This window comes from Falco cherrug, chromosome 16 (genome assembly GCF_023634085.1).
Source record: "Falco cherrug isolate bFalChe1 chromosome 16, bFalChe1.pri, whole genome shotgun sequence".
NCBI lineage: Eukaryota > Metazoa > Chordata > Aves > Falconiformes > Falconidae > Falco > Falco cherrug.
Genome location: NC_073712.1, coordinates 5,523,752 through 5,548,526, shown reverse-complemented (window position 1 = coordinate 5,548,526; position 24,775 = coordinate 5,523,752). Strand labels below are relative to the sequence as shown.

At 60.4% G+C, this 24,775-nt stretch overlaps 2 protein-coding genes across 4 annotated transcripts; one reads left to right on the top strand and one right to left on the bottom strand.

Annotated features, from left to right (window-relative positions):
• Positions 1-1,770: 1,770 nt before the first annotated feature.
• Positions 1,771-20,165, top strand: TFEB (transcription factor EB). 3 transcript variants are annotated; one of them, XM_055728235.1, is made up of 10 exons: positions 1,771-1,952; positions 2,003-2,047; positions 14,546-14,790; positions 14,872-15,126; positions 15,215-15,295; positions 15,960-16,080; positions 16,276-16,332; positions 16,781-16,856; positions 17,003-17,150; positions 17,492-20,165. In XM_055728235.1, the coding sequence occupies exons 3-10, from the start codon at positions 14,596-14,598 to the stop codon at positions 17,930-17,932; spliced, it is 1,374 nt and encodes a 457-aa protein (XP_055584210.1). In that variant the 5' UTR covers positions 1,771-1,952; positions 2,003-2,047; positions 14,546-14,595; the 3' UTR covers positions 17,933-20,165. The 3 variants fall into 3 exon arrangements, with proteins under 3 accessions (XP_055584210.1, XP_055584209.1, XP_055584208.1); XM_055728234.1 differs by lacking the exons at positions 1,771-1,952; positions 2,003-2,047 and adding an exon at positions 8,013-10,235; XM_055728233.1 differs by lacking the exons at positions 1,771-1,952; positions 2,003-2,047 and adding an exon at positions 11,820-12,242.
• Positions 2,952-7,255, bottom strand: LOC129737488 (uncharacterized). The gene is made up of 2 exons (XM_055728236.1): positions 4,332-7,255; positions 2,952-3,875 (listed from the first exon to the last, which is right to left on the bottom strand). Exons 1-2 carry the CDS (start codon positions 5,240-5,242, stop codon positions 3,674-3,676), a joined length of 1,113 nt encoding a protein of 370 aa, XP_055584211.1. The 5' UTR covers positions 5,243-7,255; the 3' UTR covers positions 2,952-3,673.
• Positions 20,166-24,775: the final 4,610 nt, after the last annotated feature.

Here is a 24,775-nt window from a genome sequence, read left to right as displayed (position 1 = left end):
AGGAGCTGCGTGTGAACAGCTCCCAGTTCATTAGGTCTGGGGGAATTGCCCACATGTATTTGCAAATAAATGAGGGATTAAAAAGTGTCAGGCGAGGACACTCAAGCTGAAGAACCCCCCCTGGTTTTGTTCTTGAGGGATAAATCTCTCCATTGCTGCAGCCCAGAAGGATGGGTGATGAGAAGAAGGGGGGGGGGGGGGGGGGACGGGACATGCCATGCCTGGGTTGCAGATGTGACCAGTTCGGGGTGTCTGGATCCCCCCCAAGAGGAGATGCAGCGTCAGACGGATGGGGCCAGCACCAAGTGCCTGAGCCAGCGCCGAGGCTGGTCCTCGAGGTGCAGCACGGGGAGATGCACGGGAGCTGCGGCACCCAAGGGCCCCATCGCTGGTTGCCTGACACCCACCTCCCAGTCAGATGACAGTCACCCCACTGGGGCATGTGACCGCCCGTGAAATCTGCTGTTTCCAGCCAAATCTGCCACGGCGGGTCCCGTGGAGCTCCCAGCCACAGAGAGGGAAGCACCGTCCTGCTGCCACCCCGGCAGCCCGTGGCAGGGTCACGCCGTGCCCTGGGGGACTCGAGGTGCAGTGGGATGTGCTGGTCCCCACCGCTCCCCCCTGCTGCAGCGTCCCCCGCAAGGGGCTGCATGACCACGGTGCAGGGAGTGGTAAAACCCTGGTGCGAGGGGCTTGCACGACCCCAGTGCAAGGAGCTGCATGACTGTGGTGCAAGGAGCTGTGTGAGGGTGCAAAGGGCCGTATGATGCCAGTGCAAGGAGTGGTAAAACCCCAGTGCAAGGGGCTGTGTGACCCTGGTGCAAGGAACTGCATGATCCTGGTGCAAGGGGTTGTGTGACCCCAGTGCAAGGAGTGGTAAAACCCTGGTGCAAGGGGTTGCATGACCCTGGTGCGAGGAGCTGCATGACTGTGGTGCAAGGAGCTGTGTCATCCCAGTGCAAGGAGTGGTGAAACCCTGGTGCAAGGGGCTGCGTGACCCTGACGCAAGGAACTGCATGATCCTGGTGCAAGGGGCTGCATGACCATGTTGCAAGGAGTGATAAAACCCCCGTGCAAGGGGCTGCGTGACCCAGTGCAAGGAGCTGCATGACTGTGGTGCAAGGAGCTGTGTCATCCCAGTGCAAGGAGTGGTGAAACCCTGGTGCAAGGGGCTGCGTGACCCAGTGCGAGGAGCTGCACAACTGTGGTGCAAGGAGCTGTGTGATCAGGGTGCAAGGGGCTGCATGACCCCAGTGCAAGGAGCTGCGTGACCCCAGTGCAAGGAGTGGTAAAACCCTGGTGCAAGCAGCTATGCGACGCTGGTGCAAGGGGCTGCATGATCCCAGTGCAAGGAGCTGCGTGACCCCAGTGCAAGGAGTGGTAAAACCCTGGTGCAAGCAGCTATGCGACGCTGGTGCAAGGGGCTGCATGATCCCAGTGCAAGAGGCTATGCGACTGCAGTGCAAAGGGCTACACGACCCTGGTGCAAGGAGCGGTAAAACTGGTAGAACTCCGGTGCAAGGAGCTGCACGATCCCGGTGCAAGGGGCTGCGTGACCCCAGCACGGCCCTGCCCTCGCCCCCTGCCCCGGCACCCACCTCCTGGCCCGCTGGGGGGGCGGGAGGCCCCGTTGTTGGGAGGGAGCCACTCACCCATCCCCCCACCCCCCGCAGTCCCCGTCCCCCCCCCGCTGCTGCGGCCCGGGCGGGGACTACAGCTCCCGGCAGGCACGGGGAGCGCGGCCCCGCTCCGGACTACAGCTCCCGGCGTGCTGCGGCACCGAGCGGGCCGCGCCGTGTCGTGCCGTGCCGTGCCGTGTTGTGCCGAGGCGGGCCGGGCCGGGCGGGCAGTGCTGCCCTCCCTCGGCGCGGGTGCAGCGGGGCCGAACCGAGCCGAGCCGGGCCGAGCGGAACCGAACCGGGCCGAGCCGGGCCGAGCGGAGCCGAACCGAGCCGAGGGGAGCCGAGCCGGGCCGAGCGGAGCCGAACCGAGCCGAACCGAGGCACTTCGTTTCCTTCGCCGTTCCGCTCGCCCCCGCAGCCGCCGGGTGAGTGCAGCGGGGCGGGGGGGGACCGGGGGGGACCGGCCGTGCAGCGGGACCCCTCGGGTCGGAGCACGGTTTTGGGGGGGGGGGGCGGATGTCGGGGTGTCCCCCTGGCCCATCCCGCGGTGCTTGGAACTCGGGTTGTTTCTGGGTTTTTTCCGCCTTTGCTGTAAATAATAACGCCCCCCCCCGCCGCCCCCGGCAGCGGCCCCCGCTTACAGGAGGCTCCAGCCGGGCCGTGGCTGTGGCTGCACCCCTGTGACTCCCGGGGGGACGGGGGTCGGGGGTCTCCGGGTGCCCCCTCCGAAAGGCCGAGGGTCCCAGGGGCTGCCAGCCCCTCCGGCAGCCGAAGGTGACTTGCCTGGGTCGCCTTTACCAGCGCCCCCCCCCCCCCCCCCGGCCCCCGCAGCGTTTACCCCACGCGTGGGGAAACTGAGGCACGGATGCTCCAGCCCTCGCTGCTGACAGCGCTGGGTTTGCTGGGGGGGTTTCCGTGCCCCCCCCCCCCCCCTCATCCCCCGGGACAGGCTGCAAATTCCTCCCGGCCTGGGGAGCAGGAGAGTGCGGTCCCCCCGGGAGCTGGCGGCCCCCCAACCCTGCTGCTTTTGGGGTCTGCAAAAGGCCAGGGTGGGGGTGGGGGTACCCCATGTCACCCAGCTTTTAGGGGATCACCAAGAGTAGCTCCCCCCCCCCCCCCCAGCTTGCAACCAGCAGGAGTTTGAGGGGGGTGTAGGAGGGGGCTGCACTTCACCTACAGCCGCTGATTAATTATATTCGTGAATTAATTGCAAAGCAAAAGAAATCGCAAAAGGAAAGATTACGACAGCCCTCATGCTCATGCCCTCTAAAGCCTCAGTGAGTCAGATGATGGGGAAATTTACTTAAAAAAAAAAAAAAGAAAGAAAAATGAGAGAAAATATGGTGGTTGTTGTGCTCTTTTAAGATAAATAAATAAGCCTGTGCAAGTCCGGGGACGAGCAGGACCCATTCCCAGGAATCGCAGCGCTTCTGCGTGTTCCCAGCCCTTGGGGTACTGGGGGGCGGGGGGATTTTGTGCTTTTTTATATATAACAGCAGAGAGTGAAAGTGTGGAGTTTGGGGGATTTTTTTTTGTTTTTATTCCCCCCCCCGTTTAGTTTCCCCTGCCATGTTTGCTTGGCTTCATGCACGGCTGCTCCTCCGGCCGGAGGAGGGAGCGGGGCTGGCGGCGGCTGAGCCTGCGCTTACCTGCTGCTGGGGGATCCAGTGGGAAAAAAACCCTGGATCGGTGGGCTTTTGGGAATTGGGCTGCTGGAGTTGAGAAACTACCAGATTTAGGCTCTAGGGGTGGGTGACGATGGCCGGGGGTGGGCGGCTGCACGTGCTGACCCCGCGGCGTGCGGAGGGGTGCCGGCGTGTTTTCCGAGGGATGCTGGGTTTGTTTTCCGAGGGATGCTGGGTTTGTTTTCCGAGGGATGCTGGCTTTGCCTCCCGAGGGATGCTGGCTTTGCCTCCCGCCCTTATCAGTAGGAAACCGCTCCGGGGTGGGGCTGGCTGCCATGGGGCGACTCCAGCATCCGGGTGTTTGGGATGGAGGTTGTGATTCCAGCCAGGTCTTTATTTCTTTTTCCATGCTCCACGGCGCCGAGTTTACGGCACGTGTGTGTTCCCGGTCTCCTGCCCTGCCATCGCCTTTGCCGTGACCAGGTTTCCCTGTTTGCTGGGTTTCGGCCGTGCTGTGGGGAAAGGGAAGAGCCCTGCGTGTGCAGCGACAAAGTGATGAATCATCGGAGCAGGGGGGACATTTCCAGGGCTGAGGGTGGGGTGGCCCTGGAGCCCAAGCGGCACAGCCCTGCGGGGAAAGAAACAGCCACTGCAGGGAAATGGGGCTGGGGAGGCCATGCAGGGGGTTCCCCCCCCCCCCCCCCCCAAAAGCACGTGTCGTGGTGGTAGAAATTCCCTTCTGGCTCCCCCTGGCTCTCCCCGTGTTGTGGGGTGCCGCAGGTGGGGCTGGGGTCTTGACGTAGCGATGGTGCAGGGGGATTTCAGCCTTGGATTGCTGTTTCTCCCTCCTTTCTGGGGGGTGCGGAGGGATGGTGGGGGGTGGTGGAGCTCTCCCAGTGCCCATCCCCATCACCTCTGGGCTCTGTCCCTGGGGACAGCTGGTTTAGGGTTTTTTTTTGGGGGGGGACCTCAAGCCGCCCTCACCGAAAGGGAGCTATTTCATACTGCCCTGCGTGGGGTTACCCTGCTCCCCGCTTGAAGAGGAACCGGGCTGGGGGGGGTGGGTAGGGGGGGAGCGACTTACCGGGGTTGACTGAGCGCAGCGGTGTCCCTGGTGTGGGTGCTGCAGCCCGGCAGTGGCACCGCGCCGCTGGCACGTCCCTGGGGCAGCACCCTGGTGGCATCCAGTGACTGGACCCTGTGCCGGTGTTGACCCGTGGTGGCCATTTCATGGCAGCTTCCCTGACCCTCTGTTTGCTGTGGGAGATTTACAAGGCTTTTCCCAGCCGCGGGAGCCAGCGCTGGCTGTTTTATAGACCCATAAAAGAGCAGAGGCTGCTTGGAGGTGCAACACGTGCCTGCCGCTGCGCTGTGCCATGCTGGCTCCAGCCCCACGGGCATCCCGTGGTGGCCTTTCTGCGGTGGCATCACCTCCATGAGCCCAGGCGAGGCAGCAGCTCGGTGAGCCGTTGTGCGGTCCTGGTGATCACTGGTCCCCAAGCCTGTGATTCCCAGGGTGAGTGTGGTTTTGTCACCCTCGCAGCTGAAGCAGGGGAAGGTGCTGGCGGTGTAACGCTTTGAGGGATGAAAAGGATGATTTCTTTGTGAACACACAGGAAATAAGTGCTCATCCTTTTTTTTTTCCCCCCTATTTTTCCCCCCCACTGGTGCATCTAGGAGCCGCGATGTTTCCCCCGGATTCATTGCAGGGTTGGTGCCTGGCACTTGGGTTTCACTCAGGGTGGGTTTGCGGATTTGCGTGCACATAGGGTCCCACGACGTGGTCAGCCCAGGGATGCAGGAGGCATGAGTCCTGTGCTCTAGGATGAGCTCCAGTTCCTGCTCCTTGCCTTCCAGGAGTTGGCTGGAGATGGAGGTGGCACATTGCTGAGAAAAATGGGAACGATGGGCATGATCCCGGCACTGATACTGGCCCCAGTCCTGTCCAGCGGATGCTGACAGCATCTGTGGAGAAGCCTTCCCTTCTCCAAGCATCTTCCCCCTCACTTTCTGCTGAACAAACAGGCAGCGGAGTAAAGCTATAAATATTAAATTGCAAAAAAAAAAAAAAAGAAAAAAAAAAAAAAGAGGGAAGAAACCACACAATTTCCCTGCAGGCAGAGGAAAAACGAGCCCTGAGTGACAGAGGTGAGCAGGGCTGCACAGTGCCTGCCTGGAAGCAGCTTGGCATGCTGGGGGGAGGGGGGGGGGGTATCCAGCCCAGGAGGATGGTGTGGGGCCAGATCCTGGCTGCTGGGAGCTCGTGCTGTGCCGTAGGTCTGTTGGATGGAGGGAGAGCCCAGCAGCCCCCAGGGGAATGGGCGATGCTCCGTGTCTGGAGGTGCAGCGTGTGGGTCGGGAGGCATTTTGGGGAGGTAGGTGCTATGGGGCTGGGAGCAGGAGAAGGGGGACAAGCACCCCAGCGTGGCCCAGGGGATTTGCAGTGGGTGGTGTGTGGGTTCGCCTGGATGAGGTTGCCTGGGGAGGGTTCGAGGTCTTTCAGTGGTATATCCCAGCCCCACGGTGCCTACAGTCTTTGCAAGGAGGCTGTGGCATCTTAAAGACTCCTCGAAGAGTTGCTCTCGGGGTTTTGTCACCCTTCCTACACGTGCATTCAACCCCAAACAAACTCCCCGCACCCTGCTGTCTGCTGAAATCCCCTCCTTTAATTAAATCAGCCAACTTTCTTTCCAGATAAACCTGAAACGCCCAGGCAGCATCCTTCCTCCCTGCCGGTTACATCCCTCTTTTTCCTTCCCATACATGGTCTTATGTATATATATGTATATGTACACTACTAACGAAAGTGATTTACTTATATAAACACTTGCGAAGCCGAAGGTTTCCCATCACCCAGCCCCGGCTCCGTCCCTTCCCCTCGGCTCGGCACAGCGTTATCCCGGGAGTCTCCTTCAGTTTTAAATTCTCCTTTCCGTGCACGGCTGCACCTCCGGCACAGTTAGTGCAGCTGCTGCGGTAGTGCCTGGGTGCCAAAATCAGCAGGGCTGGGGGGCATCCGACCTGGGCACCTTCAGACCCCCCCCTGCCACATCGGGAGCAAGCAGAGGGGCTGCAGGGGGTCCACAGCACAGGGTCGGGGCTGGGACACCTCGGTGGCAATGGCTGGCAGTGAGCTTTGGGACGGGATGGGGAGTTTTTGGAGCCTTGGGGACAAGTGACGACAGCAGCTCTGGCTTTTTGCCAGGCTCTTTCCTTGAGATTTTGGGGGAATTGCGTGAGGAGGGGGCTGCAGCCGGGTCAGGCTGATGGAATGGGGTCTGCAGCTAGCTGGCGTGCAGGGAGCATTTTCCCTGCTCCCAGCTTGCAAACCCCCGGGAGGAGCGGAGGTTGGGTGCCAGCGGGCTCGGTGCTGGCTGCAGCTCCCGTCTTATCTGCAGCGGGGTGGGTGCCATGCTCAGCCCTGGCCCCCCCGGCTGCTCCTCGGGGCCAGCTCCAGGCTCGGAGCAGGTGAAGATCTCGCCTGGAGAAAGCCCAGCCTGGTGGGAAAGAACCTCTGGGCTCCTTCATGGTCAAACCGGTGTAACTCGTGCCAGGGAGGCGGCAGCACCCGTCGCGAGGACCCGACCCGGTTGCAGCGGCACGGTGCCAGGGCAGGGGCTGGATTGGCAGCGGGGGCTCCTGAGAACCGAGTTTGACCTTCACGGAGCAGGAAAGCACCGGGCTGAGCTGGGGGGCAAGAAGGGGAGAGGAGAAACCTTTCCTCGGCGGGTAAGCGGCGATGGCTGGGTGCTCCCCCCCAGGCATAAGAGGTGCTGCCGGGGCTGGGATGGCAGCGGGCTGAGCCCGGGGGCTGTTTGGGAGGACAAGTCACAGGCTGTCCCCAACTTGTTTATTCTTGGGGCTGGAGAACAGCTGTGGCTCCCATGGACGGGGAGGCTGCGGCGCTGGGGCTGCCGCCTGCGGTACAGTTACATGAAATCGGCCGCCTTAGAAGCCTCCTGGCTGGGTGCTGGGGACTCACGGGGTGTATTTATAAATATTACCTCCTTCCAGCAGCATGGGGCCGTGGTGGGAGGGAGGAGGGATGGGGAGGTGCTGGGAGTGCCTTTGGTACGGGGAGGAGGGAGCACGGGGTGGCCACTGTCACCTTGCGCCTTCTGCTCATGGCAAGTGGCACCGTGACCTTGGGGCATCTGGGGCTCAAGGGCTGGTTTTGCTGAGCGTCCCTACTTTCCGGGGTGATTTCTAGGATTTTTGGGTATGTAGTGCCTCCAAATCCCAGTGCTGTGCTGTATTACATCTGCCCTGCTGTAAGCAAGCCGGGGGCCAAGGATGGTGCTGTTCTACCAGTTCCCCTTATTGTTCATTTATGCAGTTATTAAAAAAAAAAAACCAACAAACAAATTAAACAACCAACACCCAAGTTGCCCGGAGTCAGCCAGCGCTGGAGCAGGATGGGGTTCGCTCTTTGGCCGGGGGTTGCACGCAGAGCCCTGCTCCTGGCCGAAGCGAGCAGGACACGGCGTGGCAGCACGTCCCTCCCCGCCAGCGTGGCCGAGGCCCCTCCAAGGTCACCCCGCTCCTCTCCGTGCCTCCCCGCTGGAAGGCGGACACGGTACGGACACGATACGGGGCTGATTAATCACTCAGCCCGGGGTGGTGCTGGGCTGCAGCGGGTCCCCAGCCCCTGCACTGCCGCTGCCTCGTCCTCGCCCCAGGAACGTCCTTCTGCCTGTTAACACTTTTATTTTTAATTGCCGCTGTCGAGCGGGGAGCGGGAGGGGAGGGCAGGATCCTGTTGTCTCAGTCTGTTTGCGCTGGCGGGCTGTGAATTCCCCGGGCGGTCAGTCGGACAGTGATGTTTCAATCAGGGCTCCTGTGCCCTGCCAGCCGCTCTGCGGGAACCACAGAGGCAGGATCTGGCCCCACCGTGGTGGTGTCCCCCCGTCTCCCCCAGCCCTGCTCTGGGGACCCGGCTGGTGGGTGCCAGCCTCCACCTGCCATGCTCAGCCAGGGGGATGGCGTGCGTGGTGTCCCCCAGGTGTGCCACGCTGGGCAGAGGGGCTTTTTGGGGTGAAGGAGAGGTGTCAGAGCAAGGCTGTGTATTATTAACCCCGTAACGGCTGCCACTCGCAGGTGGGCACCTGTGGGTATACTGTGGCACCACCAGAACCAGGGGGCCTTTTTATGGACCCCATTTATTCTGCCCTGGGAGTGATGCTGTGACAAGGGACGCTCAGTCCTGGCTCTTGGTACCCAGGGAGTGATGCTTTTCCCTCCACTGGGTCCCTGACACCTCCCTGGTGGGTCAAGCCTACCTGGGCAGTTTGGGGACCGCTTTAGCCGGGGTCCTGCTGCCTTACAAGACCTGCATTAATGTTTTTACTGTGCTGGATACCTGGGCCACTTCCAGGGGCGGTATTTAACGCATGGAAGGGAAAACATTTGGCCTCTGACCCAAACGCCTGTTAACAATGTCGCGGTCCACGTTTCTGAGATGCCGGGGCTAAAAACAGTCCCAGTGACTCAGTCTCTCGCTGGCATTGTCAACTGACCCTGGCTTTCATTTGCCAAGTCCCTCCGCCTTCTCCTTCTCCCTTTCAGGGCTGCGTGCTTGCCGCACAGGGAAGGTGCCTCTGGATGGGGCTGGGGTGGCTCTGGCCATCCACCTGCCTGACCCATCTCTTGCCTGACCCGTCTCCTGCTGGGTGGGTGATGGGGAGGGCAATGCTGCTCTCTGGGGTTGGAAACGGGGCCGTCCCCGCTCTTTTCCCACCACCCCATCCTCATCCCAGAGGGGCGTAGGCTGGATGGGACCCCTGGAGCCTCTGGTCCAGCCCCAAGTGTGGCCGACGTTGGCGTTGGATCGGGGTCTCCAAGCATGGAGGTTGCTCCGCTACCAGGGTTTGGCCACCTTTATGGTGAGGAATCCCCTTCTGATACCCTGGGTTGGACCCTGTGCCACTGCCCCTTTCTGGGGCTGCCAACCACAGCACTGCGCTCCTCCACGTGCCGATGAAGATGAAAGGACCCCGGCCTCCTTCCTGCTGGGTGCCAGCATTACCCGACCTCTGACACCACGGCTATGCTGACATGGCATAAGTCATTCCCGCGGTGGCCTTGCCAAGTCAGGGCGAGTTCCCCAAGGGAGAAACTGTGGGGCTGGTCCCAGCTGCGCGGGAGTAGAAGGTTGCTGGCCATGCTGCTGGCATGGTGGCACGGTGGCACAGCAGTGGCTTGCTGGCCTGGCCCAGGAAAGCTTCTCCAGGGGGGAAGCAGGGGAGCTTGATCTGCTCAGGGTGTGCAGGGAGGTGCTGTGGTGCCCTCATGGGATGCTGGCACCCCCAGCATGGGTGCAAAGGGGATGCGGTGCAAAGAAGATGCAGTGCAAAGCAGCTTCGCACAACAGGGCCATGGGGGGTGTCCCCGGCATTGTGCCAGCTGCATGGGGTGTCACACAGGCATCCTTGTCATCCCTTTATCCTGGCTGGTGCTGGCCATCGCTGGCATCGCCATCCTGGTGGGGACCAGCTGTGGGTGCTGGAGGGGACCACATGTGCTGCCCAGCGGGGCCAGATCTGGCTGCGTGATGCTGGTGCTTAGTCTGCATCTGCTCGGGGCACACGGAGGGTGAGGGGTCCCTGTGCCAGGTCCCCTGGAGTCACAAGGGATGGCTTTTGCCCCTCGGTGTGTTTGCAGGCAGGGATGCCACTGCAGGAGGGGACATGATGGGGTCTGGCATCCCGGAGAGCCCAGCGGCGGTGGCTGCATCTATTTTTGCCATGCTTTTTCTCAGCTCAGTTGCTAACTCCTGTGTTGCAGTGAGAAAAACAAACAGGTTTGGAGGTTTTTTGCAACTTCCCCCCCACCCCCCTGCACACCCTGTGTGGCTGCTACCACATTAAAAGCGGGGTCCTGAAAATGAGGAAACACGGGACCAGGGCTGGCCCCAGCAAGGAGCCCGGAGGAGCTGCAACCAACTGGCCCTGGCACCTGGACCCCCCCAGCCCTGCCATCCTGTGTGCAGGTAACCCCTGCCCTGTTGTCCCCCTTCTGCAGGGTGGCAGCAGAGCCTGTCCCTGTGCTGGGGACACCCACGGGGTGGCTTTGCGGGTGCCTGGCTGGGTGGCAGCTGGGTGCTGTCGGAGCAGATCTGGGTGCGGAGCAAACACCCGCCGTGCTCCCAGCTGCCGGGATCCAGCCACCCAGCGCCTGCCTGAAACGGTGGTGGGTGCTTCCCCCTGCCCGGGCTGGGGTGTGCCGGGCCCCCACGTCCCCATCGTGTCCCCCCCGCCCCGGCATTTGAAAATGACAAACGAGGAAGGAAGGCTCAGTGGGTGCTTGCTGGCGGTAGCAAGAAGCGGAGCTGCTCTCGCTTCTTTCTTTTCCCTTTGCTTTTCGCTGCCCTCTTGGTTATCAACGAAGCAGCCCAGAGCGGCGGGTGGGTGGGCGGCATGGCCCCCGCCCCAGCTCCCCTCCTTCCCCGGGGGTCCCCACTCCCGGCTGAAGCTGCCGATTGATTTTTCCGCTCATAAATGGTCACGATCGACCAGGAAATAAACACGCGCGAGGGAGTGGGGCTGGGCAGGCGGCGCCGGGGTGCCGTGAGTTTGGGGGTTCTCAGCTCTGTCTCCAGGGCTCATCCCTCCTCTCTTCCCCTCCAGCTTTCCAAGGGCTGGGCAGGAGATGTGTTGCGTTCGTGGGGATGGGATGTGCCCGTATGTTACAGGCAGGGCAGGCAGCGTGGGTGTCCCTTCCCGGTGGGCTGCCCAGGGAGGGTAACGCGAGCCCCCTGGATTTTGCAGGGGCTAAATCTGGAAAAAGCTAAATCAGCTTTTATTTCTAACCCACACCTGGGGTGGGGTGCTGCTCTGGGTGTTTTGTCCCTTTGGGGTGGCGCTGGGTGCCCCACGCTGGCTCTCCGCAGTGGGTCCGTGGGCAGCCCAGCCCGGTGTGTAGCAGAGCAGCATCCAGTGTTACTCCAAAAAAAAAGTCCCGGTGGCTGTCACAGCCTGGGTTGGGGTGGTGGGGGACAGCTCGAGGCTGTGCAGAGTCCTGCAGGGATGAGCGAGGGTCAGGGCAGCTCTGGGTGCCACTGGGGATCCTCTGGCTGGAGCTACCCCTGAAGCGCTGCCCTGGCACGGAGGGAGCGTGTTGGGCTGTTGATGAAATAACACCCCCAGAGGAAAAGCAAGAAAGGTCCAGAAATAACCGTGTTGCTAAATAGCAGCAGAGATATTTTGAAGGGAGATTAATTCCCTGGCTCCAGCCCTGCACGTTGTCCCAGTGGTGGGTCTGGTGTGCGGTGGTGGAGCACAGCTGATGCCTGGCAGCCCCCAGGCGCTTGATGGAGCCCACCACTCTCCGGCACCCGGGAGGTTTTCCCTCGAAAAGCTGCTCTGGATTTGGGGTGCAACCCTGCAATGAAATGGGCTTAGCTTTTTCCTGCACCCCAAGAAGGTGGAGGCGGTGTCACGGCGTTTTCAGAGCACAGGCTGAGTTTCCTTTGGGAAATCGGCCCCTTTTCCCTGCATGCCTGGGTTGACCCAGGGCTGGTGCTTTGGGCTTCCCTGTGGAGCTAGGGTCAGGATCCGCCCAGCTCCACGGCTTCTCCTGCTGATGGGCAGTGATGGGCAGTGCGCCCTGTGCCCTGGGGCAGGGGGTCGAGAGCCCACCTGGGCCATGGAAAAGCCGCCCTGTGTCCCCCCAGACAGGAAAGGTGGAGTTGGGGTGTGGAGAGGGGCCGAGGCTGTCCACCCGTTCCCTGCTTCCTCCTGCTTTCCCACCCCTCTTGTCCCTCTGCATCCCTTTCCTGTTGCTCCATCGCCCACCCGGGGCCTCCCACCACCTTCCTCCCTCTCCTCCCCTGCTCTTCCCTCCCCATGACTGATGGGGACGTTGCCTCAGCAGGTGCCCTGGCAGCACCCGCTGGGAAACCCAATGCCCAGGCATGCCCTGGCCTGCCGCGCTGCCCGCTCGGAGCCAGGCAAGCAGCTGCCCCTGCGCTGGGACGGACCCTCGCCGGCATCTCCAGGTGGGGACCAGGCTGGGGCTGCCTCTGGCACGGCGACGGCTCCAGCTCAGCGGGAGAGCCACTGGGCATGCTTTTTCTGGGATGCCTTCCCAGGAATAACGGGCATCCTGGATGGAGCTGCCATCCTGCCTGCTTGATTTCTGTCCCCCTCCCGGACCAGGGGATGGCAGGACGTGCACCCCGGGGTGGGGTGCCTGTACCGTTATGTCGGCAGGGTCCCCATCCTTTCCAACTGCCGGCTGCCACCCTCCCGACGGGGTTGACTCAGAGCGAAAGCAGAAGCTGCTCAGTGTTTCAGGGGGCAGGAGGGAAGCCAAGCAGAACTAAGCAGGTTATTTTAAACCGGACCTAATTTTCCCCCTCTCCTTACTAGGCCCAGCTCTGGCCACCCTTCCCCATCCTCGCCCTCGGCAGCTCCTCTTTTTGGGAGCTTCCCAGTGGAGAGGGCAGTGCTGGGGGGGTCCTGCAGCCAGGCAGGGTGGTGGGACTGGGGCTGATGGGGGTGTGTGGGTGCTGTGCCGTGCGTGGCTGTGCCTCGGCACGCTCTACTGGACACCCTCCTGCCCCCCTGTACCGGCTGCCCTTCCTGAGAAAAGCCTGGACTCCCCCAGCTCTGCAGCGGGGCAGCTCCGTCCTCACCCCTGACACCAGGTTTCCCCAGCACCAGAGGTGCCAGCCTCTCCATCGTCCCCCGCCTCCTTGCACCCATCCAGCCGGGGTGCCCGTGCCGCCACCCACGGGCTGTGCTCAGCTCACCGTGCTTTGCAGGGCCGTGGGTAGCTGCTTGCTTGTGAGCATAGGGTCTGGCTGCAAAGTTTCTTGTGCACGGCCTGAAATCTCTTTTCTGCTCTCCGCCAGGGCTGGAAGCCCCCCGAAAATGCCAGCCTTGCATGGCCCCCCGCCTCTCCCCCTCCCTGCCCTGGCCGTGCGGCGTGAGCTGGGTTTGCAAAGCGTGGCCAGTCCTTCCACGCTGTGCTGGCTCATCCCATCTCACGGCTCTTGGAGGCTTTTCCTCTCAGCCTGCCCTTAATATTTGGGGTTATTACGTTCGCCGTCTGCATCAGCTGTGGTTTTACCCCCTTCAGTCTTGTTTCATCCGCTGCGGGCTGTCCCCAGCGTCGCTGTGTCCTTTTCCAGGGCTCTGCTCTTGTTCGTCTCAAACATCCCCCTGTGCGCTCCTCTAAGGCCATTTGTGACAGCCGTCTTAACGAAGCTCCGATTGATAACTGTCCCAGGCTCCTCGTCTCCCATCCCCCTTCAGACGGGCCACCATGTCTAATTAATTACCTTCCTCTTGCCGTTCAATAGCGGGCTCTTGATCCATGTAATCGTATTGCTGTCCATGCTGGCTTGATTTAATTTCCCCCTTAGGATATCGCGTGGCACCGTGTTTCAGATGCCTCACCGAAACCCCGGTGTGTGTCGTATCCACCGCGGCCCCTTTGTCTGCAATTACACATTGTGTTTAAATAGCAAAACCCTCCAGATTTGTCTGGTTACGCTGCTGCAAAGCAAACCCTGGGTGTTTGGCTCCTGCCTGTTCCCCTGGCAGCGTTTGCTCTGGGTCCTGTGCTCCGCTTTCCCTCCCGCCCTGTGGATGCTGTGGTCCAGACCCCATCATCTCCTGCATCCCCATCCCCGCCTGGGAAACCAGCCTGGTGGAAAGCCATCGTGGTGCCCTGGGGAGCCCGGGTTGGGCAGCTCCCCCCACCCTGCCATCCTCTCCCCCCCCTCCACGGGCCGCCGTCCCCTTTGTACGGGGGAACAAGGGCTGGTCTGTGCGTGCGGGGGCCTCGCACGCCTCCCCCCGCGCTCGCGTGCCGGCCCCGCACAGAAGCTGCGTTGTTCGTCCCGCGCCGGAGCTGAGGTTTTGGGGCGGCCGTGCTGAGGGTTAGACCCTGCCTCCAGCTCCTGGCACCCACCAGCCTTTTCTTCCTGCTCTTCCCTTGCTTTCTCTTTCCCTTTCGCCCTGCTCCCAGGCTCTGTTTTTTCCCCCCATCCCTTCTTGCTTTGCTCTGGTGTTTCGGAAATCGGTGGCTCAAAGCCCATCGGTGGCTCCAGCTGAACCCGGCGGTACGTGAGTCCACACACAGCCGTCTCTCCCGGGGTGCCCCGGTTGTCCCCAGGGAGAGCGGTGGCATGGTGGGAAGCAGCGGCAGGGGGGCAGACCCGTCTGTCTGGTGTTGGGATGATCGTCCTGGATTAGTTACCGGCTGCTACAGGTGCTCCGGGAGGTTTGCTCCCTCCTCGTGCCTCAGTTTCCCTGCTACAGAATAGGCTGATGTGCCGTGTCTTCCTCTCAGGGTCACCTCTGTGCCCGGTGGGCACCCGTGTCCCACCCCCTCGCTGCACCATGGCGTCCCGCATCGGTCTGCGGATGGAGCTGATGAAGCAGCAAGCGCAGCAGGAGGCCGAGAGGGAGCGTGTGCAGCAGCAGATGATGATGAACTACATGCAGCAGCAGCGGATGCCGGTAGCCTCCACCCCGGCCATCAACACCCCCGTCCACTACCAGTCCCCACCGCCCGTGCCTGGAGAGGTCCTCAAGGTACAGCGCTGGGGGTGTCCCCCCGACCCCAGAGCTGAGGGGAGACCCTGCGGGGGTCCCTGAGGGTTTGTCTCCTTGCAGGTCCAGTCCTACCTGGAAAACCCCACCACGTACCACCTGCAGAAGTCGCGGGATAAGAAGGTTCAGGCTTATCTCTCTGAAACCTATGGGAACAAGTTTGCTGCCCACGTCAGCCCCGTCAGCCACTCGCCCAAGCCACCCCCCGCCGCGTCCCCCGGCGTCCGACCCAGCCACGTCATGTCCTCCTCGGCGGGCAACAGCGCGCCCAACAGCCCCATGGCCATGCTCAACATCAGCTCCAACCCCGAGCGGGAGGTGAGGGGATGCCACCGTGCTGCTGGCGGAGGCAACCGTGCTGGAAAGGGCAACGAAGCCCACTGGCACCTTGTGCTTTCCCTTTCAGTTCGATGAGGTCATCGATGACATCATGCGCCTGGATGATGTTTTAGGCTATATGAACCCTGAAGTCCACATGCCCAACACAGTGAGTCTTCTGATGCGTGTTAGAAAGAGATCAGACCCCGGGAGGGAGGGTGGCCTGGGGGTCCCACAGCTCCATGGTTGCAGGGATGGAGGTGGCACAGAGGGGACCTGTCCTGCCACATCCCTGCAGTGATGTCCGGGTGCCAGCCCAACCAGCCTCGTCCCTGGGAGGCAGCGAGATCTCCCTTTTGCAACTGCGAGAGCCAGTTCAGCTTCTTCTCATCTTTAACGGCAGTTGGGAGCCCTTTTATAAAAAGCCAGAGAGACGGGAGAGGGGTGCTGGGAGGGACCAGGCGTCTGCTGCAGCGTGGGGGGATGCTAGTGCCAGGGGAGGTTTCCCAGCCAGAAGCTTCCTTGGAGCGACACCATTTCCCAGGTTGGATCCGTATGACAGCTTGTGCTTCCCAGTGGGATTCATCCTGCCGAGCCCTTCTCAGATGTGATTCATCTGCCCTATTTTAGATGTTGGCCGTGGGAGGGGATCAGCTGTGCCCTTTGAAGTCCTGTTTTCTTTGCGACTCTGATTATAGCTGGTTTAAGGGCCCGGGAAGGCAATTACACCCGCTTGGGCTGCGCACCCACATCCTGGAGGCCAGGCATCTGGACTGGAACCCCGATCCCGCGGCCCCGGATGGAGCTAACCTGCCTGTCCCTCTGGTTTTCAGCTGCCGATGTCCAGCAGTCACATGAATGTCTATAGCGGGGACCCCCAAGTGACAGCCTCCCTCGTAGGTGTCACCAGCAGCTCCTGCCCTGCCGACCTCACCCAGAAGAGAGAGCTGACAGGTACGTCCCCAGCCCCAGAGCTGGCGGGGAGCTGGCAGTGACAGCAAGTGCCAAAACTGGCCAGGGTTGTCCTGTCCCCGTGGGTGGGGAGGGTGGCTCTGAGGGTGCTGGGGCGCACCGACACCAGCCCGGGATGCTCGTGGGGCGAGATGCAGCCGCGTCCCCTCTGGGTGACGTTGTGGGTCTCCGTTGCAGATGCTGAGAGCCGAGCCCTGGCGAAAGAGCGCCAGAAGAAAGACAATCACAACCTGAGTGAGTTCGGCGCCGGCTGCCCACGGGTGACCTGGCTTTCCCTCCCCGACCCCTGCAGCCCTTTCACTATTGCTGTTCATCCTCATTCTCCCTCCCTCTGAGCTGTGTCCCCCTTCCCATCCCACCTCACCCTCAGGAAATACCCCCTCAGCCCCCTGCCCCGGCTCCCTCTTTCCCGGCTCTGCAAAATGCCTGCGGTGCAGGAGGCACCCTGTTGTCCTCCTCGTTAGTGCTGGGGGAAGGTCGGTCCTGCTGGGGTGATGGATGGGAGCAGGGTGCCAAAGAGTTGGTCCAGGAGGTTTCTTATCCCGAGCCCCCTGATGCCGGAGGGTCCGGCTGGGGCCTGGCAGTGGCTCCCAGCCCCGTGAGCTGGGAACAGCAGTGTGGCCAGTGGGAGCTGTGGGACACGGAGCCTCCTCACCACCAACCCTTTCTTCTCACCCCGCAGTTGAGAGACGGCGAAGGTTTAACATCAACGACCGCATCAAAGAGTTGGGGATGCTGATCCCCAAGGCCAATGACCTGTACGTATCGATGGTTTCTGGGGGGCTGGGGTAGCTGTGCGTCTCGTGGCAGGCAATACTTGCAGAGGGGCTTTTTGGTGGAGTTGGGGTGAGGGGACACGTTGCTGGCATGCAGGTGGCAAATCTTTTTCCATCCTGCACGGCAGGGACGTGCGCTGGAACAAAGGGACAATCCTGAAGGCGTCTGTGGACTACATCAAGAGGATGCAGAAGGACTTGCAGAGGTCGCGAGACCTGGAGAATCACTCGCGCCGTCTGGAGATGACGAATAAGCAGCTGCTGCTCCGCATCCAGGTGAGCTTCCCTGTGCTCTCCTCTCCCTCCGCTCTGCTCCAGCCCCACGAGCAGCTCTCTCCTGCCTGCCGAGGGGACAGGCAGGGACTCTCCTCCCTCCTACGGCTGTCTAGTCACCAGGAACAAAGTCTTCAGACAAACCAGACGTCTGAGGCTCAGGTCACTGCAGTGAGTGTTGGTGAGCTTTGCATGGCTCATCATTTTGCATCCTTCACCTCTGCCGTGGGCTCCTTCCCTGTGAGCTTCCTGGTCCCTCTGTCCCTGCCACCTCCATGAAGGCCCCTGTGCCGTGTCCCCGTGCGCGATGTCCCCACCAAAGACCTCCTGTGCTGTCTTGGCAGGAGCTGGAGATGCAGGCGCGTGTCCACGGGCTGCCCACATCCTCGCCCTCGGGTGTCAACGTGGCCGAGCTGGCTCAGCAGGTGGTCAAGCAAGAAGCCAGCGGGGACGAGGGGACGCTGGAGCCACTGCTGCCACCCCTGGACCCCGAATCGCAGCCGCAGCCAGCGCTGCCTCCACCACCCCAGTCTCCCTACCACCAACTGGACTTTACCCACAGCCTGAGCTTCGACGACGGCTCCCGGGGCTTCCCGGACAGCCTGGAGCCTGGTCACAGTGCTTCCTTCCCATCCCTATCCAAGAAGGAGCTGGACTTGATGCTGATGCAGGACACCATGCTGCCCCTGGCCTCCGACCCCTTGTTCTCGGCCATGTCCCCGGAGGCTTCCAAGGCGAGCAGTCGCCGGAGCAGCTTCAGCATGGAGGATGCAGACATGCTGTGACGAGGAGCTGCTCTGGTGCTGGGAGCGAGGACTGGACCTTCGAGTTTGGTTAGTGAAGTTACAGGGCACTTACTCGCAGGAGGAGCCCGTCCTGCCACGCACTTGAATCTACGTAGGAGTACCTTTTCTCTATGCAACGGGGGTCTCGGATCAAGGCTCGCCGGGTACCGCCGTGTCTTTCGCAAGCTTTTTTTTTGCCAGGAGCTGGAGCGGACCTTCTTGGCTTGCTGTGGCGTTGGCCTGACTTGCAGATTCCCCAGCCTGGGAGTGTGAGCTCGGCTGCTTTGCCTTTCAGCGAAACCCTCCTGGACCAAACCCCTTCCCCAGAGCGGGCAGGAGCCTTCGAGGCCCTGGGAGGAGAGGAGAGGGACGATGCTCAGAGCTTTTTGTCTGGCTTTTTGCCTCCTTTCCATCTCGCTCCGGGAGCCCACGTCCCCAAGGAGTGTTCCCCAGCGGTGGCCTCTGAGCCCTGCAGATGCTTCACGGTGCCACATCCTTCGTGGTTCCTCCTTCCTCGGAGCACCTGCTGCCTCGCTGGGTTGCAGGGCTGGAGGGAGGTGTTAATTGGAGCACGTTTAATTCACGGGGCACAGGGCCGGGGGGTGTTGTCCGAGTGAGCTGGCTATGAATTCAGGTTGACGTTGAAGGCTTCCAGAACAGCTGGGATGGGGTGTTTGATGCTCAGTCAACTCCTTGCTGTGACCCCCACCTTGTGGGGGGCCCCACCTTGGGGTTTGGCAGCACCCACCACCCCAAAACCTCTCCAGCCTCTGGACAAGGGGCTGTGTGGTGCTGGGCAGCCTTCAGCCTCCCTCGAGACATCCCCACTGAGGTGCCTCTGCTCCCTAACACCAAGCCCTGGTTCTTCAGGTGGAACAATTAGGGGTTTAACAGTTTTTTGGGGGGATACTTGTTGAAAGTAGATGTCCTGCCCCACATCTGGGCACGGAGGTCCAGGCTCTGCCTGGGGACCAGGGAATGGTTTGTACCGATTGCCAAACCTGAGCTGCTGCTCTCTGCCTTTGGCTCGGCGGGTTTATTTCACTTCTCAGTGTCACCAGCTTGTTCCCCAGCCAGGATGGCTTGGTGATGGGGGGCTGCTTTGGGCTCTGCATCATCTTCTGCCTTCTCAGCCTGGCTGGTGGCGGGGAGGGGGCTGGGCAGGGGAGGGGGATGCTGTTCACAGGGAAAATACTGCACGAATTTCTTCAGGGAGAGGAGGAAAGGCTGGGGAGAGGAGACCCCTTTTTGGTCCTGCACTACAGCACAGCATCACCCCCCGAGCTGTGGATGGGTGGATCAATGGGTGCCCGTGCAGGGATGGGGGTCACTGGGTGCACTCCATCCTGGACCAAGGATGGGGGATGTCACGGGGTTGGGACCGTGAGGGGAAAGGTCAGCCAAGGAGGGACAAGCTTGCTCTGTCATGGCTGGATTTGAGATTGCAAGGTGGGGGACAGCCCCAGTGCCCCCCTGGAGAAGTGCCTGTCAGACGTGAGGGTGTGGGGAAGTGCAGAAGGTGGGGAGGAGAAGGGGGAAGGGAAGAGGGAGGATGTGTCGGAGGTGTCCTGGAGCCCTGGGACAGGGCAGGGTCTGGCTGCTGCCCTGCAGGGGTGCAGGGAAGGGAGCGGAGGGGGCATTGGCGTGCTGGGTGAGGGGCACTGGGCTGTGGGTTTCGGGCTGCTTCACCCTGCGTATTCACGGGAGGCCTTGGCATCCTTCGTGCACTGCCCTTGGTGCCTGCAAAGAGAATAATCCCCCCTGGCAGGGGGGCAGCACCCCATACGCTGTGCTGAGTGCCTATAGGTGATCTGTGGATGACTCCAGAGGGTCTGTGCAGGTGCTTCAGGGTGGGCATACAGAATCCCTCGTCGCTTGGGATTCTTGTGGCTATGGGGTGGTCCTGCCGGGCCCTCACTGGTGGTACACATCACTTGTGGGGCTGGCTGGGGGGCACACCGGCTCTGCACCCTGCTCCAGGCACCAGCAGGCAGAGGACCATCCGCTGCTCAGCATGAGATGTGGTGTCTCCCCCAGCTGTGAGTAAACAGTTGTGGATTATTATTGTGGTTTTTTTTAATCTTTTGGGGTTTTTGTTTGTTTTATTTTTCTTTTCTTTTTTTAATGCACTGTGCTCTGATTAAAAAATTTTACTACTGTTTTATAAATAAATGTATAAAAGAATGAACTGGAATGGAAGAAGAATCATTAAAATATATTTATTTACAACATCCCAGAGTGTTGCAGCGTGGGCTGTTTCTTCTCATCTTGGAGGAGGGAGGGTCGTGATGCTCAAAGCACCAGAGATGCTTTCTCCCAGCGATGCCACGGCCGTGCCCAGAGGTAGGGCTGCAGCAGCATCCCTGTCTTGCAGGGGAGCTGCCCTGGATTTGGGGGGCTGTGTTTGGGTTTTTTTTCTTTTTGCAGGAAAGCTTGGCTTGGTTGGGGGGGGGAAGCACCGCTGTTCCTTTCATTCAGCTGGTCCTGGCGTGGTTTGGGGTTTTCAGGGTCCCTCCGGAAGGGTGCCAGCCCTGCAGCTGGGTGCTTCAGGGAGGTCCACAGCTCCTGGTGCTGAGCACAGCTGGGACTTGTGAGGTGCTGACCCATCTGCTGATTGCTTAATTGGAACCAGGCTTGGTCCCTTAATTAATAATAGTCACAAGGCCCCAGAGAGCAGAGCTGGGAGGAGCTGTGTCCCTGGAGCTGAGCATGGTGCCAGGAGCAGGGCAGGTTTTTGGTGGCCGTCCTGGTTGTGGGTGAGTGTGGTGGTGGAGCCGTCTTAGGGGTGTTTATCCTAAACGTTGGGTGGTCTCTGGAGCTGGTGGAGGGGCTTCCTGCCCCCTCCTCACTGCTGGAGCTGCCTTAGCATCACCCCTGGGTGCTCCAAAGCCATGCTGGGGGTCCCTGGTACAGGCAGGCTTTGGTGCAGGGTATTTCCCACCTCCTGTTTGCAAACCTGCAGCAGGATGGGGACCCTCCTGCCCAGGGCAAGGGGGAAAATGTGCTTTTAAGTTCCTTCTGGGCTGAGCAGGGGGCTGAGCCCGTACCTGGCACAACTCATCCCGTGCCACACCAGCAGACCCTGCCTGCGGAGCCACGTGCCAGGATCCTGCTGCCCCTCGCTCCCCTCTGTGATGGTGCTAAACGCACACACAAGTTTTAAAAAAAAAAAAAATAGAAAATCCACCTTAAAATAGACTTCCTAGGATGGAAAATCACAGGGGCTAATCTTGGAAACTTTATTAAAAGAAGGAGGGGGGAAAAAAAAGAGTGCGACGAGGCTGGGGGGAGAGAAAGAATAAGTAGTTTCAGACACTTTAAAAAAAAATAATTCCCTGATTTGATTTATCTGGGGAGTGTGAACACTAAATAGAGAACAACGCCTGAAGTGTGAATTATTTCCTATATTAACACAGAGGAAAAACTGATAGCCTTTTCATGTCAAGAGAATAGCGCGGAGGGAGGGAGGGGGGAGAATGACATTGTTCAATCTCTGGGTTTGCTCACTCTTTATCAGGCTGAGATCAAAATTTATTCCCAGGATGAGGCCTGCGGCCTGGCTGAGGCCCTAGAGATTTTTAAGGGCCTAATTAAGAAAACAGGATGAAAATGGCGAAATAAGAGGGCAATTTACTTCTTGCAGAATAGGGAGATCAAATCAACTTATGAGCAATTAATGTGCACAAGGAGAGAATAAAGGGATGCCGGGATATGGTAGAGGGCCTCATTTTAATGACATGCTCTGGTGTTGGCATAGAGGATTACTCTGAAGGTCAGATGTAGATTGAAACGACCTTGCAGATTCTTAACCCTCCTTCCAATTAACAGAACCAACTCAGAAATGCAAAAGACCCTGGCTTGGAGCACTGTCATCCCTTTATGTTCAGAAGGGAGGGGGGAGAAAAAAAAAAATTATAAAGGAGAGAGAGGACGAAAGGGGGTTTCCTTGGCTTAAACAGCAGCTGCTGGAGACGGGAGCTGGGGCAGGCGGGGAAGAAGGGCTCTTAATTACAGTCTGTGAGCCACCCACGGAAAAAAAAAAAAAAGAAAAATTTAAAAAAAAATATCGGTGTCAAGGCTCCAAGTGGGATATAAAAGGGAGGGAGTGCTGGCTGGGGCTGCGGCCGGGCTGTGCCTGCGGGGATGGCCGGGATGGATGGACAGAGCGGAGGGATGGGGACCGGGCAGCAAGTCACCCTGGCTGCTCCCGCAGCCCTTTGCCATGCCCCGGGGGGTTTGGGTGCTGCACTGGGGGGGCTCGCATCTGAACCCCCCAACCCGTGCCCTCGGGTTGCTCGGCTGCTGTCACGCTGCTTGTGGCACTTTTCCCTGCTGTCCCACCCACGCTGCGGGTTTTCTCCCGGCGGAAGGTGCGGAGCGGTTGTCCCTGCGTGGACGGGGCGCCCGCGGGCTCCCGGAGGATTTGGGCTGGATCCCGGAGGATTTGGGCTGGATCCCGGCGGGAGCAGCGAGGCTGCACCGGGGCTGAGCAGCCACAAGAGAGAGCCAGACCGTTGCCGGAGAAGCCGGGGAGCCAGCCCAGCCTCCCCCGGCCGGGGATGCGCATCCCCGGCTGCCCCCCGGGCCGCCCCCCGCTGGCTGGGAGCTGCTCGTAGCACCGCGGCTGCTGTGGGCTCCAGCTTGGGGATGTAGGGATCACCCCGTCCAGCTCCCCGCCCCCCACCCGGTAGATGCTGGAATGTGCTGGTCCCCGAGAGCTCCGAGCTGATGCCTTCCTCCAGCAAGAGCATCTCCTCCTGTGCTCTCAGCCTCTCACCAGGGCCGCTGCACCGTCCCCCTTGGTGAGCTGGCTCTGGTACACCCAGGAGGGTTAAAACCAAACCAGCTGACAGAGAAAGGTGCTGAGCAGCCGCTGCTCCTCTGCAGGCCCTGTGCTCAGCACCCCCAACAAACCAGCCTGCTGAGTCTTTAACCTCCCTGTGCAGAAAGTGCCGGTAAAAGCTGGGGGGAAGGATGAACCCCTGGAAGAGGCTGGGGGTGAACTGGACTGGAGAAGAGCAGAGGGGCTGCAGGCAGGGGCTGTGTGAGCACAGGGCAAACACCCACATCCAACTGGGACAGGATTGAAACCCTCTGATGCACAGCACTAGGAGGCTGAGCCACGGGTACCAGGCTCTCCAGGAGGATGCAACCACATCCCCTTGGGCTGCTCCATGCAGCAGGTCTTAGGGCTGGGCTTGGGTGTGTTGTTTTGTTGTTAGACTGGACCTGTCTGAAAGCAGAATGCTGCGTGAAGAGAGCTGTGACTTCCCCAGCACCATCCTTTAGGTACTGCTGCCTAGACATTTCTCCAGTCCCCCCAGAAATGCTGCTGGCAAGTTGTTTCTCGAGCCCCAGAGAATTTTCTGCAAAAGGTTTTCTTGGGGAGGGAAAAAAACTTCAATAAGACAGAAGATGGGCTTGATCCTGAAGCAAGAAGGAATGAGCAAAAGCCAGCCCAGCCCTCAGCAACTCTAGAGTGAGAAGCTCATTCAAATCCCTGGATACTGGAGCAGAAGCGCAGTGGAGAGGCAGCAAGAGGAGTGGGAGATGGCTCGAGGGACTTCCCCTGCTCCACTCCAAACCTTGGGCTCTGTGGGCCCGAAGCATCCCTGCCTGGCTCCGTGGCATCCCTGGCATGGGACCAACTGGACCTGCAATCTGGAAGCAATCCTCTGTCTCGGGCTCTTGCTGTGTTTTCCTTCCCCCTCCATCTCCTTTCATTTCCTTTCTGGCTCTTGCCGAGCTCCTTCTGTGGCTTGAGCACTTGAGCTACTCCTACTGCTCCTTCCCCACCTGAAGCCCTAATCCTCCACCTTGACGTCATCGGGGGTTGTTGTGGCAACGGTTGGGATGAGGTCAGGAGGAAGGGATGGCTTTTTCAGGTGGGGGAATAGGCAGCAAGGCTGCCTTGGCTTTGAGAAACCAAAGCAGCTCTTTGCAAGTAAATCTTTGCATGTAATAAAGAGGGAGAGACTGGAAAACCTCTGATGCCTGTCCAGAAATTGCTTCCAAAGAGAAGGGGCTAGGCTGGTCCCTGGGCGAGTCCCTGGCTCGGAAGGATTGCTCCCTGGATGTGTTTGGTCTGTTGTTTTTCCGTCAGCAGCTTTTTCAGGCTGCGGGGTTGGGGAGCCCTTTGGACCGTGCGTGGAGCCCTTGCAGGCAGTTTAACTGCTGTCAGGATTCCTGGTGCCTCGGCAGGAGCGGCCGTGTGCTGTAAAGCAGAGGGCCAGGAGAGCTGGGGCTGAAGGATAGTGGCTTGCTGGGTGTGGAGAGGGGTACAAATGTGCTGGAAAAAAGCCCTAGGAAGAGGAAAATGAGGTGCAGGTAGCAAGCCCTCATGGAGAAGGACATGGAGACGGTTCATGCCTTAGTTTCCTTACCAGCCAGGTGAGGATGCAAAGACTGACACAGGGGAGGTGACCCGGCCCTTGCTGCTGAGCCCCTGTGGTGCAGGTGGCAGCTGGCACGGAGCAGTGGTGGCGGAGCAGCCTCTTCCCCACGGGATGCAAACTTGTGGAGCAAAACCCCAGGTCCTGGCTGGATGTGCATGGCCCCGCATGTCGGATCTGGCTGGGACAAGCTGGGGTGCTGGGAGAGGCTGAGTTCTGCTGCTGGGCGATGGGTAGAGCATCAGGAGTTTGCACCCCCAAATCCCTGCTGGAGCCAAATGGCCCCACTCCACCGGCCCTGATGGGGCTGGGATTTCTGCCAGGGGGAGCTTTGGCCCAGAATACCCGAGAGACTTGACAGCAGCAGCCCAGCTGGATTTTCCATGCCTGACACTGAATTTACAGTGCCGGATGCTGGAACACTTGCTGGCCGGCTTGTCGTTCGAGCATC

Coding starts and splice junctions, on each gene's coding strand:
- LOC129737488 (XM_055728236.1), bottom strand. CDS start 5,242: ATGCTTGGAGAAGGGAAGGCTTCTCCACAGATGCTGTCAGCATCCGCT. Junction 3,876..4,331: donor GCTGCGCTCAGTCAACCCCG/GTAAGTCGCTCC, acceptor CTTTCCCCGCAG/GGCTGTGCCGCTTGGGCTCC.
- TFEB (XM_055728233.1), top strand. CDS start 12,098: ATGGGGACGTTGCCTCAGCAGGTGCCCTGGCAGCACCCGCTGGGAAAC. Junction 16,333..16,780: donor GAAAGACAATCACAACCTGA/GTGAGTTCGGCG, acceptor CTCACCCCGCAG/TTGAGAGACGGCGAAGGTTT. Junction 17,151..17,491: donor AGCTGCTGCTCCGCATCCAG/GTGAGCTTCCCT, acceptor CTGTCTTGGCAG/GAGCTGGAGATGCAGGCGCG.